Here is an 18,306-nt window from a genome sequence, read left to right on the forward strand (position 1 = left end):
CCAGTAAATTAGAAAAGATAAGTAGCTTAATTAGCTTAATACTTTTCATGGAGGAAGAGAAAAGACTAGGGTTAGAATTTAATTGACCAAGCCATTTGGCTCTGACTGCTAGCCATTCTAAACTTTATACATCATTCTTTCACCTTCAAGATGACTAACCAAGGGATGGTCAAGCCTATCATATGCATTTTTTTTTTTAAATGCATGGAAAGAGCTTTTATTCTGGATGCCTCTTTCCATATTCCCTGGGGAACTGGCCAGGACAACTTAAAAAGAAAATTTTAGGATCCTTAGAGTCCAGACCTCTGCCTCCACTATTCTACATCCAACTTTGAGTTTTCCTCACTCCCCAGAATGGATGTTGCCTACAGAGAAGAAGAGAACCCAAATGAGAGAGGTGTTACGAGTAATTGTAGAAATTCTGAACAGCTTTGCTTAGAGAAAGTGAAAAAGAAGAGGGAAAAAGATAGACTGTTTCCTAAGAGGCCAGTTTAAAAGGCTCTTCTTTCAGCAAACTTTTGGTTATAATTTGTCCACTCCCACAAGGATCTCATGTTACATACAGAGCTTTGAGGGAGAGAGAAAGAGATGTCCACCACTCTGCCCCTAAGCAGTATTTTCTGACTACACTGTCTCCACTGTTTGACATTTCCACAGTGGCTGTGTGGTTTTCTTTCCCTTCCTCCTCTGGTGTCATTACTCCTTCCCAAACTTCTCCCTAACCTGACCTTTGGTAGTTGTGATACAAGAGGAAGATTGTGTGTTAATTTCTGGTATTCATCTCCTAAGTATTCATCCCCAGCAAGATTTGCTGGGGTAAAAAAAAGATGGCTGTACTCTTTTGAATAAGGCTTCCAGAGTTTGAGGAACTGTGAAAGTGTACCCCACTGAACTATGAAGAATAGGTACTCATCTGCATGGTCACCAAATCTACTGAAAGTTGCTGTGTGCCCAGAAACTGTAAGCTGTTAAGTTGTATGTTCAGAGTAGCACCTTGGGGAGCTGAACACAAATCCAAACAATCCCAGATCATTACAAGTGGCTCAGCCCAAGCAAGATGTCCTGGGTTGTATGATTTTCACAAACTTGGAATGAAGTTAAGGGAAATTTTCCCAGGTCTCAATATGGAAGAAAAGAAAGAAAGAAAATTTAAGAAATGCAATCTGTTTCCCCAAATCAACCAAATGCCAGCTTGCTCTCTGCAACAGTCCAAAAATCTATTACAAGACAAAACAAAGTATAACCAGGGAGATGAATGCATTTGCTTCTAGCAAAAACTTATTATTCACTCCAAAGTCAAAGCTGTGAATGAGTTCATTCATTCAACAAACCTCTATTGGCTTTTGGATGGTCCAGTGTTTTTCATTGTTTACAAATTGCTCCTCTCAATTTATGTAGTTAATGGGAAGCTAACTATAACTTGTACGTCTGGGGAAATGAACTGAAATTAAGCTTTTTATAAGATGGCCAGATAAGTATTTCTCCAGAGAGAGACCAATAATTCAGAGGAGGTGGTGATGGAATCTGCCTCGGACAAATCTCCTAATGATCAAAACAACAAGAAGTATAACGTCCACCCATATACTTGTTAAGAGCAGAATTGGGGAAAATAACCTTTTCTATCAATCTCTTCTTGCCATCAGGAATTTCTATGATCAGAAGTCAATCCAATTAAAAACGCAAGGAAAATCCCATAGGAGTAGAATCTAGATTCAGAAGTATTTTGTATTAAGTTATACTACAATGTCTTTGACCTGTTTTACTTTTGGAAACGGAGGGGTGCAATATGGAGTTTGGAGGTACATGTATCCAAGTATGAATTGTTCTTTATTACTATTCCAAGTATAAGGCCTTGTTTGTTACACTAAGAAAAGGATCAGAATTTTGTCTAAGCAAGTGAACTGGAAATATTTGTATTTAGTGGGCAAAGGACAAGCTGAAGAGGATTCATTTGTGCTTTTAAACACCACAAAATCAGTTTCAATTTTCCAAACATGCACTTCCTATTTTCTTGACACCACAGACACCAAAGAAAACCTGTACTAAGTGGAAGCCACTGACTGGGATAGTCTTAAGCAATTAGGGCAATCTTGCATCTGTTTAATGCTTGTGTCTTACATATTACCACAGCTGAGGTTCCACACTGAGGCCCCAGGGCTTGGAAGGTTTATCAAATTGCTCTTGCGAGCTTCTCTTATCTCACCAGGAAGGCACCCCCCCCCCCCCCAGTGATTATGTGGAATGGCTTAAAAAATTAAACTGGGAATAAAGCTTCATCTGGGGACCATAGGCTCCTCATACAACCCAGCCTCTCCCTCTCCCCTCTGCACAAAACCTTGCTGTAGTTTCTCTCCTACTTCAGCTTCCAATGTAGTTACCCTGTATTTTTAGGAGCCCCTTCCCCTTTATCAGAAGGCCTCCAGAGTCGCCAAGTCCTCCAGGAAGACTTCTTCCACATCCTTGGAAAGTCTGTGATCACGGCAACTTGTTTGCTGCCTAGGATGCCCTCCCTCTGGACGCTTGCTTGTGAAGCCCTCAGCTCATCTTTTCATTCTGAGCTTAAGTAGTGAAATCTGAAATTTGAGCTCCCCAATCTGACCAGGGTTCTTCTTCCCTGTGCTGTCGTGCCGTTTCATCTCTGTGTAGTCATCATACTGGATGGTCCTTTACGTGGATGTCTATCTTCCTCTGTGACTACACCCTGGAGAGCACGGGCAGGGTGGGCTCATCTTCATGTCCCTGGTGCTTGACATGGAAGAGGCAAAATGCTTCCAAAAGGACTTATTCCATTACTGAATATCCGTATGATAGATGGTTATGCAGCCTTTAATACCATGGTTTCCAAGATAGTTTAATAATATAAAAAGATGCTTACATTTTGCATAATAGAAAAAAGTATACAAAGCTATATATACTATGATTCTAATTCTATACTCATAAAGATATATATTTTTTATAATTATATGGATATCTACATATATAAATATATACACAGAGAAAAAAAGAGACTAGAAGGAAGTGTACCAAAATCTCATCTGGTTTTGATTGTGGAATTACATGCTATTTGTAATAAATATTTTTCTCTAGATTCTCTATAGTAAACATATACTACTGTTACAATCAGAATAAAAAAATGCGATTTTTAAATGAGTTGCAAACACGAACCATCTTATAGTGGTGGGAGCACCCCTAAGCCAGTTAGAATAAAATTTGGTAAAATCAAGTACTGTTAATAAGTGTGTGGTGCCCTGATAAGTGGGAAAATAATATAAGAGCATATATTTTGGTTAATATTCACAGTTGCCTTCTTTTCATAGTTTCCTCAGTAGCACAGGAGATACTTAAACGAGTCTGCCTCTTACAAGATTGAAAGTAATACATTTTTAAACTAAGGGCTACTGAGATCACAAAGACACAGAATTAGGCATAAAACTCTTTACTAACAGTTCTCCAGGGAATTTATCCTCCTAGCACCCCCAGCCCCCAGAATGATCTACAGGAAAGTTAAGATGCAATTACTTACAGCATCAGAACACGTCTTTGCTCTGGATGATGTGGTATATGATTAAAATGGGAGACTAATTTTAATGGTTAAAAAATAAAAAGAGCAAGGTAGCATTTTCTTTTTAATCTATGGCTATGGCATTAAATGCCACATTAACAAGCCTTCTGCAGGGAGGTTCCTTGCAAGATTATGACACCTACTCTTTTCTTTGTTCCTCATTCTCAGGAAAGAACTGAATTCGCCAGGCCAATGAGACAGCCAGTCCAGTACTCTGAGTGCCTTTTCAGCTAGAACATAGTTTCATGGTTAGTCTTGGGCCTGGGAGTCTGACAGCCAGGGCTGCTTGGCTTCATCACTTATAAGTGACGAACTGAGGCTCAGTTTCTCTATGTGAAAAATGGGGACATGAATACCTACTTTACAAAGTTATTGAGGATTCCACAAGATAATACAGGCCAGGTGCTCACACAGCATCTGAAGCATAACAAGTGCTCAAAATGTGGCCATATTTGGGACCTAGTTTTACTCCCACTCACTTTCATTTTGACTGATTGCTTGACTAGTTTTTTTTTTTCTTTTGCAGCTTCAGTTTCTTCCAGTTCATTGTATGGATTTGTTGTCACAGCCATGGAAGACCTGTCCTTTACTTTTTCCTCTTTGGCTTGTGGTTTCTGCATATTGATCTCAGGTTTGAGTCTTAAATTAGACCTTGCCTTTGCTCCATTGTTCCTGACTCAAATGCTGAATATTTGGGGGTTATATGTTCTCTATTCCTGACTTAGATTTAGTTTGTGGACCATTATACAGGTGGAAAACTACTGGTTTTAGTCATACAGTCCTGAGTTAAGTCTCAGTTGTTTCTTACCAGTTGTGAGATTTCAGGCAAGTTGCCTGGCTCTGTGAGGCTGAGTAAACACTATTCTCTTAACATAGGGATGACATGGGCAACTGAAAGGATTCAAAGTAATCTATGTGAAGCTCCTAGCAGAGGGCTAGATGCACAATAAATGCTTCTCCTCACTTTTCCTTAAGTCACAGCTGTAAAAATGTAGTCCTGTCTGCCCAAATTATATGGTTTGTTATCCTTCTCCTCATGAACACTGTCTTCTGTTTATAGGAATGAGGCATGCTAATATACAGACTGATGCATTAAAATGCTACCTCATTAATTCAGTATACCCCCTTATTAGGAATTCATGATCATTCTGTCAGGGCCCAGGCTGAAATTTACCTTGTCAATCTAATCTTATGGGAGGGAGACAGGGAGGCCTAGGTGGAAAGGAGAGGCATGATCTGACCTACTTTGTGACCAGAACTACTTTCATGAGGTGCATGATACTGGATTTGCTTCATATTTAATATATAACTGATGTAATGGGCTGTCAGGAGGGCAATTACATAATGCCACTTTCATGTCTTACGGCATCCATATAAACTTGGGAGGGGCCTAGATGATTTCCTAAATATAAACATATCCACAGACTCCACAATTTGGTAATTATGCAAGAGCCATTGTGTCTGGCTCTTCCCTGTGTTTTCAGGCATGTCAGATACCCTTGCAAACTGCTCAATTTATATGAACTTCACATTTCCCCATTTAAGCTTTGGAGCTAAACACTTGAGTTTTTCATTAATTTTATAAAAGCTTTCCATGGTTGAGTGCTAAAGAAAGAGTGAGTTTGGTGTCTTCTCCACAAAAATCTATACATTTCAAAATTTTAGGAGTATGTAACAGAAAATAGCATGGGGAAGTTCAAGATTAGAATTAAAATTTAGCCTGATATAAGTATAGTTTTGGAATATACTTCAGATTCCCAGCATATAAGGTTTCTTAAAGAAGAAAAGATAAATAAATTTGAAGACATAAAGAAAGCCTGCATTGTCATCTCCCGCCGTCAAGTCTTCTAGGAATTCTTTAATATGAGAAACCCATTGAGTTCTGTTTACCTGTTCTGGGCAATGTTGAACAAGCAGATGTAAAAATCATTAGTTCCCTCAGCATCTCCTTTTTACTAAAGAAGTTGGTATCAGTGCATATGGGGGAAGCGGGGGTAGGGACAGGGGGACTGTCCACACCAGATTAGATCAAGTCCTGCAGAGATTCCAGGCCAAAATTATTCTAGACCTCCCGATAATGATTCTGAATCACCAATTTTTAAAGAAACATTTTTTTTTTCCTCCAAGCTAATCCCTTTTGAATGATTAAAAAAAAAAGTCTATTTGCAAGCAAGGCGAGAGTGAAAGAACTGAGGTGAAGAAAGCATTTGCAATTGTACTTAGAATGCATCAGAAGTAGTTACACTTCCCTTTTCAGTGAATAGAAAGGGAAAAAGTATGGTTTTTCCCAGCAAAGTGTTGGAGATCTAAAATGTTTCCCCCTACCCCAACAATGGTGAAAACAGTAATAAAGAAAATGCCTTGGAAAATGAATACAGAAATAGAAAGCAAACACCAAGTAAAGGGTTGACTATGGTGTCCTTAGCAAACGAATGATTGAATAAATAGAAACCACATGAGAGAAAATATGCACTTTGATATTGTTTGCAAAAAAAAAAAAAAAAAAAAAAAAAAATGGAGATGATTCCTTTTTGCCAAATCAGAAACACTGACAATCAAACATTGCATTTGTTTTTATATCCATGGCATCAGTTCAATTTTTCATTAATTAAATGAGCAAGTTAGGGAATGCCTGTTTTAAGAAACTGCTCCAAAAATAACCTTGTAAAATCAGGTTAGAGATACACTATATACCCTGAGGGCAGCAGAAGGCAAAAGGGAAAATATGAAATTAGAAAGTGACCTGTAATAACCACTTCACTGTTAAATGTGACAGAACATTCATTATCAATCAGGACCTAGTTTGATGTCTAATTTCACTGGCTGTCTAATTTATCAAATTAAACACAAATGAGAAAATACTTGGCCACGGAAAAAAGTACTCTATCATTTTGTTTTCTATCAGCTGAAAATCAACTGATTAGCACAGACAGGGAAAAGTAAGCTCCAGTACTTTACTGAAGAAAAATGTAAAAGGGATTTTTTTCCCCTAAACTGGGCTGGCAGAAGATATTGTTGATGAAAAATCTCGGATTTCCCAGTGCTTGCTATATCTTTTTTTTTTTTTAATTTATTTATTATTATTATACTTTAAGTTGTAGGGTACATGTGCACAACGTGCAGGTTTGTTACATATGTATACTTGTGCCATGTTGGTGTGCTGCACCCATCAACTCGTCATTTACATCAGGTATAACTCCCAATAATGGAGAAATGGCTGGGGTTTTCCCCTTCATTTATTGCACCAGTATTTAAGTGCTCATTCTGTCTAAGTTCAAGTATTTGCTTTATGGGCTGAATGAAGCCTCGCAGATTTGCAAGTGCGGGCTGCTGAGGGTCTAATGCATCAGTGGCACCCCTTTTCATAGTTCACGGATGGAAAGCAAAGTTGTAATATGGTCCACTACTCTCTGCAGACGTTTGAAGACAAGAACTCCTCAAGGGAAACACCTCAAATTTGCATTCAACGCAGCTCCAATTCTGTGTGTTTGCCATACATACTTTGCAGTACTAACGATAGAGATACCATCTGATCTGCCCTGTGCTAAACTGTATCCTGAGTAAATGGGAACTTGAGGATGTACTGCATTTTTGAAGCAGGCGCACCAGAGGTTATTCAGAACTGTAAAAGAGGGGCCCCGCACAAGAACCTAAAAGGCTGCTGGGCCTAGAACAATCCATGGAGTGCAGAGCACTGAACCAGCAGGAGTCCGACCTGGGTAAGCTGCAAGCCCTCCCTGGGCCCAGGTTTTTCTCACCAATAAATGAAGGCTTTGGGAAGGGATGCTTTTAGCTCGGGTACTTCTTATTTTTCTGTTGCAGCTCATTTGTTTCAAGATCTGAAATTCTGTTTGCCAAAACCCCTTAAGAATGGGAAGAAAGTGATTTTTTTTAAGTGATTCACAAAACCAGGATATTGCCAAAGAAAAATACCTCAGCCTACATCACCTGGACTTTCTGTCAACTTTTCCTTGCTTTTGCTTGTCTGGCACCTGTCTGATGGAATGGTGTGTGCCTGGCGGCAGCTGCCTTTTGAAACAACCTTTATTTTCAAATGGGTTCTTCTTTACCTATTAAATCCCATCCCTCTGCCCTTTGTGGAACTGGCCTTCTACCTAAACCTAGTTCCATCTGCTCTAAATGTTACACACGTTTGCTTTGTAATCTTGAAACAATTCTCCAAAACTGTCTAGGTATATTTGGATGAAAAACGTCAATTGTATGGAAGTTGTTTTGTTTTCTGTTAATCATTTACTTGTCTCAGCAGATATCGCCACACAGATAGAGAGACTAATTAGGGTCTAAGCATATAGACAACTATTAAAAAGAAATAACATGTCATACATTTTGGGACACTTCATAGATGTTTTTGTACTTTGATGAAGAATGTGGATACTACAAAAGAAAATCAGGTTTTAACAAAACTCTTACAGAAATGACATATCCAATATATTCATATATATACACAAGAATTATGTGTGACAGGTTGGGATGTGTGCATATATGAATATATTGGTGTGGGGTGTGTGTGTGTGTGTGTATATATTTACCTTTATGCAAGGGATACAACAATACACCTTTTTTTCTTCATATGAACCATCCTCCCACTGCCCATTATGTGCTAGTCAGTACTATTTAAAATACAGAAATCCTGTTCATTAAAATATCTTAATTAAAATAGACATTTCTTCCCTTAGAAAAAGAATTAAAACCTTTTAGGGCCTATCTTTTAAAAGCAACATGCTACAGTTGATTTATTTTGGTGGTTGTTTTTATGGATGTGAAAAATATTACCACTGCAACTAGCAAGAACTATAAATGATACATTATTGCAATTGTTCTAAAAAATCAGAACAAAACTAATTTATTATAGTTCTGTCTTCATTATACACCACGTGTTGGTGAGTTAAACACAACAAAATTGTCTTTTAAAAGTGTCTACTAAAGATAAAAAGAATAAGATAACAATTAATTAACATGTAGTTTGTTACATTAAAAAATTTGATATACATATTTCTATTGCCTGTTAGCTTGTTCTAAGCCTCTTTATTACAAAAAAAAGGAAAGAAAAAGAAAATTCATTGTTTAAAGGCAAACATTCAATTCAGTTGATACAACATTACAGTACAGTCAACTAACATCATTCAACGAAGGTAACAAGTCTAGCCTTAGCTTCTTGAGTTAAAAGTCTGTAGACCAGATTGCTACAAAAGTTTCAATGCTGCTTCAAAACTGTATGTTAGCTTTTTGGAGGACAAGGTACTTTCTACCAATGGCTTCAGAAGGGGTCATGCTACTGGTAAAAGCACAGGGGAACCCCCACCTGTCATTAATCATTTTATTGAGCACTGTAGTTAGAAGAGCATTACTGAGCTTAGCACAACAACTAAAATAAAATAATATAATAATAATCATAATAATAAGAATAAAAACCAAACACAAACTGGAAGCCTAGAGTCGCTGCCAGCCGTGTCAAACCCTTGCGATACGCTATACTAAAAAAATTTGAAATATCCACCCGTCCTCTCCACTCTGCCACAAACTAGCAAAGTCAAAAATACAAAAGTCTTCAACTGGTTTACTTTTGCAGAATAAAGCAAAAACGTCTTTGTGCTCCTTACTACCAGAAGCAAAATATCCTCTGAGTTACCACATGTAATAGCTTCTGGATGTGTCAACCTGGGTTGGCTTGGTGTCTGCAGAACCATCTTTGTCTTTCTCACTGTCGCCTTCCCAGAGGTTAATGAGTGGTGGGTACAGCTCATTTAGTGGGATTGAAGAGGTTTTTTGCATATACTTTTTTAGTGAGTGGTGGTAGTTTTTTCTCTTAAATCTTTTGGCAAAGTACACAGCAATGGACGCAAGGCTAATGACGGCAAACATAGACCCCATTACTGCAGCAAGCGCTGTACTGGTTTCTTGATCAGAGATGTCCAGTGCGAAGGCGGCATTTTTGGTTGTGACATTTACGCATGACTTTTGAGTCTGCTGATGAATATTGGACACCGTGAGACACACTTCATAATCTGTGGAAGGCTGCAGATGTGTTAGGTTGTATTCATGGACATCTACTGGGACCCTGGCAGTATATGTTATGTGGGGGTTATCAATCTTCATGGTGGCAGACGACCATTTTAAGTTTGACGTCATGACGTTGGAATTAACTTTCCAGGACACTAAGATGGAATGGGATTCTGTCTGCTTGACGTATATTTTTAGCACCTGGGTACCATCCAGAAGGGTCCCATTAACCTTAATTGTTGCTACCCGAGTGTCTGCCCCTTGGACATTCTGGGCAACACACGTGTATCTTCCTGAGTCTTCAATTTGTATGTTAGATATTTCCAAGGTGCCTTCGCTACTTAGCTTGTATTTATCTGAAAGGGTTTCCACAGTTATCTTATTTCCAATGGGTGTGACCCAGTAAATTTCAGGTTCTGGCTCAGCCATGGCTCGACAGTCTAGGAAAACCGTCATGCCGATATCCATGTTTAAACGATTTGGGAAGGTGTCGTGAGATATCATTGGGAGGCACTGTTCACTCGAATCCTGGATTAAAACTTCCTTCACCTGGTGCCCTTTATATTCGGGCGGCATGGCACAGAACATGGATAGGGGCTCCATGAAGCGGATGTTGGTTTTGTTGGAGTTAATCCAGTGGATCACACAGTCACACCTCAGGGGATTGCTATGGATACTGATCTCACGCAGATTGGGGAGGGATTCGACTGTCTTTTGGTAAATGGCATTCAAGGCATTGTTGTTCAACATCAAGCTTTCCAGAGCAGGGACACTTCGGAAAGCCAAGCGGTGGATATAAGAGAGTTTAGGGTTATTGGTGGCTTCCAGCTTTGTGAGTTCAGGCAAGTTATCCAGGGCATAGCGGTCAACAGAAACGAGTTCTCCCATGTTGTTGATTCCCAGTTCTTTTAACCGAAGCATATTTTTGAAGTCCCCTTCTTGGATTTTGTGAATAGGGTTTTTGTTGAGGTCTAAGAATTTCAAATTTGGAACTTTTTGCAGGGCAAGTTGAGGGACTTTCACCAGTTTGTTATCATAAAAAGACAGGCTCTCAAGGCTATCTAGACCCACCAAAGCATTTCCAGGAATATCAGTGAGATACATTCCTGCCAAAACTAAGCTTCTCAAATTTACGAGGGGTTTGAAGTTCATATCCAGAATTCCAATCACAGGGTTTTCTCCAATCATGAGAATTTCCAGGTTGGGTGTAGAATCAAACCAGTGACTATCAATAACTTTCAATTTGTTGGAGTTCAGGTGGAGCCTTAATAGATTTTTTAAGCCTGCAAAAGCATTAGCAGAAATAGTGCTAATTTGGTTGTGGTTGATGTAGAGTTCTTGAAGGTTGCTGAGGTCTTGTAGACAGTAGTCAGTCATCTCCGTAATCTGATTTTCCTCCAAATGCAGTGTCGTGAGCTGGGTTAGGTTTGCCAGCCCAACCTCCTTAATGTTAGTAAAGTTGTTTTGGGAGAAATCTAGTTCAGTCAAGTTGAAAAGCTGCTGCAGCTCATCCACAGTCTTTGCGATGTTATTGCTCTGTAAGAGAAGCACTTGTGTGTCACTAGAGAGGTTACTGGGAATCCTCGTTAAGCGGAGGTCATTGCAATCAACAGTCGTGGCTTCTCTGTAAGTTGACTGTGGGGTAAACCAGGGACGAATTTCACATACGCAAAGTTGTGGACACTCACTATTCTGTATGGAAGACTCAGTTAATGAAGTCATTAGTAGGCCCAGCACCAATTGACAAGCTGCTACAACAAAGCTCATTCTAGCCATGCTGGCTTGCTGAGCAAGCTCAACTCCTGACACCCTTAAGTTTTAACAAAACGTGAACACGATATTGTGATATGTAGGAGAGCGAGCAGAAAATGTAAACATTCAAGCAAAGTCTTGGTTGAGCTGTGTAGAATTCCAGAGTCCAAAAGGATGGTTTTCAGGAGTTTTCAAAAGGCAGAAAGCAAACTGAAGTCTTTTAAACTGTGTCTCTCAATTCCAGGCATGTGCACAGGTCTGTGGCATGAGTTACTTCAGCCAAATTGAAGTCTGGAGATGTGCCTGAAAATTAGATTAGGACAGATGTTATGCTTATTCCATATACTTTCTACATTACAGCCTTTCTTTTGTTTACTAAAAAGGCATAGTCACTCACAAATCTAGTATTGAATACATTCAAAATCCATTCAGGATAACCAAATAGGCTTTTAAATTGTAGGACATTCTTACTATATCCCACTTACTATACTAAAACTAATTTTAGAACTCCTTCAATTTTACAATTAAATTTAGACTCCATGTACCACCAGAGTCATATATGACTGTGTACAGTTGTATGTATACACATGTAAAGTCATTAAACATGCGCACACACACACATACAAGTGCACACACTCATACACACTTACTAGAAACACTAAGAAAAAGCCTGCAGATGTCATTTCTTTAAAAACAAAGATGTCTTTAGAAACTACATTTATAGCTCCAAAACATTAAAAGTTCATTCCTAGTAAAAGCAAAACATGAATGGTAGCTTATTAAAGACTCAAAGCTAATTTTTAGTTCTTTACATTTTAGTTAATACCTCATTTGTCTCCAGGAATTGTTTCTTTTCTAAATGGTACATTCTGTAGACATATTCAGCCAATGCTTTTCTAGCTCAATTATTCTTATGCAAAAAGTTAATTTAATATTCTACAACATGGATGAAAACATCAAAAACATGCTTGAAAGATGCCAGTCATAAAAGATCACATATTGTATGATTCCACATATACAAAGTATCCAGAATAGGACAACCTGCAGAGACAGAAAGTAATTTAGTAGTTGCCTATGGCCAGGGGTATGGGGGGGGCACAGTGGGAGGGGTGCTAAAGGCTACAAAGTATTTTTTGAGATGATGAAAATATTCTAAAGATTGTGGCGATGGTTGCACAATTCTGTGAATCTTCTAAAAACTCTTGACTCAAACATTTTAATGAGCAAATTACGTTATGTGAATCATATCTTGATAAAGTTATTATTTTTAAAGTTAATTTAATATAACTAAAAAAGGAAAACATCAGTTTTTCCTATATTCGAATAGCCACATCAGATCTTGACTGAATAATAAAAGGACTTCATTCTGTCATACCACTGGTCTCCATTTAATAACACAAACATACACAATAGATGTATTTGTATCTCACACAGATGATTTCATTAATCTCATGAGAATGTCACTCACCGCTTAATAACTGTTGACCACAAACATGTTTACATAACCTCTTGAAGCCTCAAGTATCTTCAGTTATAAAATGGGGTTGCTCATACAAGTACAGTTCTCATAGGATTATTGAGAAAATTAAGGGAATCTATGTAAAGTTCTTAGTGTAGTAGCCGACTCACATTATATGCTCACAAAAGTTAATAATAGCTGTTATTCATCATCTTGTATCTCTAATCCATTTAGTTTTAGCTAAATAGTGGTTGTCAGAGGACAAGTGAAAGAAGGAAAGCTGAGAATATTTGTTTTTATTAACCATCATCTATTGATTTCAATAAAATCTTCTGAAGTCAGATAGGTACTGCTCACCTGCTTGCAAAGATAATATTAGTAGTTAATGGCTCTATTTTTTCTGCATTCCTGTCAGCTGTAAAAAGCCATTATGGATCCAGTGTTTGTCTTGCTTTCCCAAACTGGGCCATTCACTTGCTAAAGTATTCAAAGCAGAGTTACATGTTTTCCTGGTGTTTGTCTTGCTATAGTGCACTTGAGTCTTGAGCACTGAAGGAACTTCAGTGACTAGTGTATTCTTTACCTTCCTACTATAAGGATCTAATAAAATCGAGCATATGTGTTTAAACCCAGTGCTCAATACATAGCAAGCTCTGAATTCATGCTAGCTGCTATTAACAACCTTTTGACTTTGTAAAACATAGTAATCTTTGTGACTAAGAGTATAAGAATACAAATAGCCAGTACTAAAAGTTATGTATTTAATGAGTCATATTTTCATAGTAAGAAGAAAAAGTCCTACAACTTTTTTGTTATACAAAATATGAAAACTGCATTACTGGTCTGACAATAAAGAAAAAAAAAATCCAGATTCTGGCAAGTATGAGACAGGAGTAGGAAATGATTGTGTAGGAGTAGGAAATAAGTGTGTTGCCTGATACTAGATGCCTTCTAGTCTTGGTGGGAGGAAACATACATTTGGCATTCTTCTCCCTCCTCCCCATCTCCAAGTCTAGTTACTTCACCCTTTACTATGTAGTCTTGTGCCACCATAAGGAAAGTCTGGCCAATGATGGACCGCATATACAATGGTAGTCCCATAAAATTGTATTCATAGTACCGTATTTTTATTATACCTTTATGTTTCAATACACAAATACTTGCCATTGTGTTACAATTGCCTATTGCCTTCAGGATAGTAACATGCTATATAGGTTTGCAGCCTAGGAGCAATAGGGTATATCATATAGGCTACATACCACCTAGGTTTATGTAAGTATACTCTATGACATTTGCACAATGATAGAATCACCTAATGACACATTTCTCAGAACATATCCCCATCAAGTGACATGCCTGTATTTGCAAAACTTTTCAGTATTATAAAACTAGTTTGACTCTGACTTTTATCCGGAAATTCTATGAAATGAAAAAATATGGACTGGGCACGGTGGATCACGCCTGTAATCCCAGCACTTTGGGAGGCTGAAGGGGCGCAGATCACGAGGTCGGGGGTTTGAGACCAGCTTGACCAACATGGTGAAACTGTGTCTCTACTAAAAATACAAAAATTAGCCAGGCGTGGTGATACATGCCTGTATTCCCAGCTACTCAGGGGCCTGAGGCAGGAGAATCGCTTGAACCCGGGAGGCGCAGGTTTCAATGAGCCAAGATGGCGCCACTGCACTCCAGCCTGGGCGACATGTCGAGTAAGACTCTGTCTTTAAAAAAAAAAAAAAATACCGCAGAGAATAACATTTTTATTATTAACTCCACAAATTTATTTCACTTTTGTTTCTGTTTAGAGGAATCTTGAAACAGGTGCAATGGCCACAATAAATTGCTAAGAAAACTTCTGCCACAGGTTATTTCTCAATCATAACTCAAAATAGAAAACCAAAAGAATAAATCTACCTTTCATAACTGAGATAGAATTTCAACTAATTTTTATTTGTTTATTTATTTATCTTTGAGACAAAGTCTTGCTCTGTCGCCCAGGCTGGAGTGCAGTGGCGCGATCTCGGCTCACTGCAACCTCTGCCTCCCGGGTTTAAGCAATTATCCTACCTCAGCCTTCCACGTAGCTGGAACTACAGGCACGTGCCACCACGCCTGACTAATTGTATTTTTAGTAGGGACAAGGTTTCACTGCATTAGCCGGGATGGTCTTGATCTCCTCACGTCGTGATCCGCCCACTTCGGACTCCCAAAGTGCTTAGGATTACAGGTGTGAGACACCGCACCCGGCCTCAACTAATTTTTATGTTTCAAATGAATATAAGGAAATGTATCAAGAAGTAAAATATGTATTAAAGTTGTGTGAGAGACTTCCAAATCAGTCTATTAGTATTGAGAAATAGCCTTTATGGGGCTATAGTTTGAACATTATTACAGCTAATACCCCCATTTTAGTTTAAATTATATGATTTGAGATAATTGTGTTGAAATCTTCAAAATTTTCTTTGACATACACACATACCTTTTTCAACCAACCAACCAACCAACCAACCAACCAACCATGGAAACCCAGAATGTTAGAAATCAGATCAAGCACAGAGGAAGACATTTTTTTCTTCTACATTCTATAAGAATGTATGTATAAGAATTTCCTCTCCACATCCTACAAGACATTCCTTTGGCAGCAAGGAGTTAAACATCCTTAATACAAAAGAAGGTGTTAAGATATTTCTATTTCTATTTAATTCTGAATTCTCTTTAGTAAATTTCACCAAACGTTTTTAACATGACATTATACATAGAAAAACTTTTATAGCGCCCTTAAGTCAGTTTAGATGTTTGCAATGTAGGGCATTTCTCAGGAGCTACTCACTAATAGTGTTTAAATGTAAATCCATTATCACAAGAAAACTACAGACCAATATTCCTAATGCATACTGATGCAAATCTTCTCAACAAAATGTAGCAAACCAAATTCAAAAGCATATTAAAAAGATTGTATACTATGAACAATTTGGATTTATACCGGGAATGCAAGGAAGGGAATGTGAAAAACAATTAGTATAATATATCACATTAACATAATGAAGAAGTGAAAACACATGATCATCTCAATTGATGCACAAAACCATTTGACAAAATTCAACACTTTTTCATGATAAAAACACTCAACAAACGAGGAATGAAAGGAAAGTACCTACACATAATAAAAGTCACATATGAAAAGTCCACAGTTAAAATCATACTCAATCGCGAAAAACGGAAAGTTTCTCTTCTAAGAATGGGAACAAGGAAAGGATGCCTATTCTTGCCATTTCTATTCAACATAGTACTGGAAACTCTAGTCACAGCAATTAGACAAGAAAAATAAATAAAAGGCATTTAAATGGAAAAGAAGTAAAATTATCTGTTTCCAGATTACATAATCTTATATATAGAAAATCCTAAAGATTCCACAAAAAACCCACTAAAACTAATAAATGATGTTAGCAAATTTGCAGGACACAAATCAACACACAAATGAGTTGTATTTCCATAAACGGACAATGACTAATCTGAAAAGGAAATTAAGAAAACAACCCCGTTTACAAAAGTCTCAGAAAGAATACAATGCTTAGGAATGAACTGAGATGGCAAAAGACTTGTACAATGAAAATTATAAGAGATAACCAAAATAAATCAAAGATGACATAAACACAATGGTGAAACATCCCATGTTTATAGACTGGAAAATTTAATATTGTTATACTGTCTATAACACCAAAACAATCTACAGAGTCAATGCCATCTCTATCAAAATCTCAATGGTAACTTCCACAGGAAAAATTTCTAAAATTCATATAAAATCAAGAGATTTTAAATTGCCAAAGTAATCCTGAGAAAGAACAATGTTGGAGACCTCACACTTCCTGATTTCAAAACATACTGTAAGGCAACAGTAATCAAGATGGTGTAGTACTGACATACAGACAGACATACAGACCAATGGAACAGAGTCCAGAAATAAACCCTTCTATACATGCTCTTTATGATCTTTGACAAGGGTGCCAAGACTATACAATGAAGGACAGTTTCTTCAACAAATTGTGTTGGGAAAACTGGATATCTACATGAAAAGAATGAGGTTGTACTCTTCCCTTATGCCATATACAAAAATTAACTCAAAATGCATTAAAGACCTAACCATAAGACCTAAACCTTTAAAACTCCTAGAAGAAAACATAAGGGAAAAGCTTTTGGGTATTTGGCAATGGTTTCTTAGATATGACACCGAAAACATGGGCAACAACAACAAAACACAAATGAGATGACTTCAAACTTACAGCCTGTGCATCAAAGGAGACAATCAACAGAGAAAAAAGATGACCTACAGAATGGGAGACAGTATTTTTAAATTATATATATGATAAAGGATTAATATCCAGAATATATTGTAAACTCCTACAACAAAATAACCTTATTAAAAAATGGGCAAAGGACTTAAGACAGTTATCCAAAGACATACAAATCACCCACAAGCATATGAAAAAATGCTCCATATCACTAATCATAAGAGAAATGCAAATAAAAAGCACAATGACGTATCACCTCATACTCATTATGATGGACACTATCACCACAGAAAATAACACGCACTGGAAAAGATGCAGAGAAATTGTAACCCTTGTTCACTGTGATTTCTCAAAAAATCAAAAATATAATCACCATATGATTATATCCCAGTTCAGGGTACATATCCAAAAGAATTAAAGCAGAATCTGAAAGAGATATGTACACCCACGTTCATTGCAACTATTATTCACAATAGTCAAGAGGTGGAGGCAGCCCAAATGCCCAATGACAAATGAATGGATAAAGAAAATGTGGTTTAATTAGATCCCGTTTGTCAATTTTTGCTTTTGCTGCAATTGTTTTTGGTGATTTTGTCACCAAATGGTGATTTTCCCTGTGCTTATGTTTTGAATGGTATTGCCTAGATTTTCTTCTAGAGTTTTTATAGTTTTGTGTTTTACATTTAAGTCTTTAATCCATCTTAATTTTTGTATAAGGTATCCAGTTTCATTTTTCTGCATATGGGTAGCCAGTTCTCCCAGGACTATTTATCAAATAGGGAATCGTTTCCCCATTGCTTGTTTTTGTCAGGTTTGTGAAAGATCATATGGTTGTAGATGGGTGGTCTTATTTCTGAGTTATAAAAATTCCCTTTGCAGGGACATGGATGGAGCTGGAAGCCATTATCCTGAGCAAACTAATGCAGGAACAGAAAACCAAACACCACCTGTTCTCACTTATAAGTGGGAGCTGAACAATGAGAACACATGGACACACAGGGAGGGGAAGGACACAAACAGGGCCTGGTGGGTGGTAGGGTGAGGGGAGGGAGAGCATTAGGAAATACAGCTAATGCATCCTGGGCTTAATGCGTAGATGATGGGTTGACAGGTGCTGCAAACCACCATGGCACACGTTTGCCCATGTAACAAACCTGCACATCCTACACATGTACCCCGGAACTTAAAACAAATTAAAATTAATTTTAAAAAATGAAAAAATG

General features: G+C 37.7%; 1 protein-coding gene and 2 long non-coding RNA genes across 5 annotated transcripts in view; 2 read left to right on the top strand and 1 right to left on the bottom strand.

Annotated features, from left to right (window-relative positions):
- Positions 1 to 18,306, top strand: part of LOC119625868 (uncharacterized) — a 549,594-nt gene that overhangs the window by 458,462 nt on the left and 72,826 nt on the right. The gene's annotated exons all lie outside the window — the stretch shown is intronic.
- LOC119625871 (uncharacterized) lies at positions 2,227 to 8,761 on the top strand. The gene is made up of 2 exons (XR_005242068.2): positions 2,227 to 4,193; positions 6,979 to 8,761. It is a non-coding gene; the product is annotated as an uncharacterized lncRNA (long non-coding RNA).
- Positions 9,105 to 18,306, bottom strand: part of LRRN1 (leucine rich repeat neuronal 1) — a 46,968-nt gene continuing 37,766 nt past the window's right edge. For both annotated transcript variants that reach the window (XM_007985051.3, XM_038003637.2), the window contains exon 2: positions 9,105 to 11,638. In XM_007985051.3, coding sequence (XP_007983242.2) covers positions 9,209 to 11,359 — 2,151 coding nt within the window. In that variant the 5' untranslated portion in view covers positions 11,360 to 11,638 and the 3' untranslated portion in view covers positions 9,105 to 9,208. The remainder of the gene's footprint in view (positions 11,639 to 18,306) is intronic.

This window comes from Chlorocebus sabaeus, chromosome 22 (genome assembly GCF_047675955.1).
Source record: "Chlorocebus sabaeus isolate Y175 chromosome 22, mChlSab1.0.hap1, whole genome shotgun sequence".
NCBI lineage: Eukaryota > Metazoa > Chordata > Mammalia > Primates > Cercopithecidae > Chlorocebus > Chlorocebus sabaeus.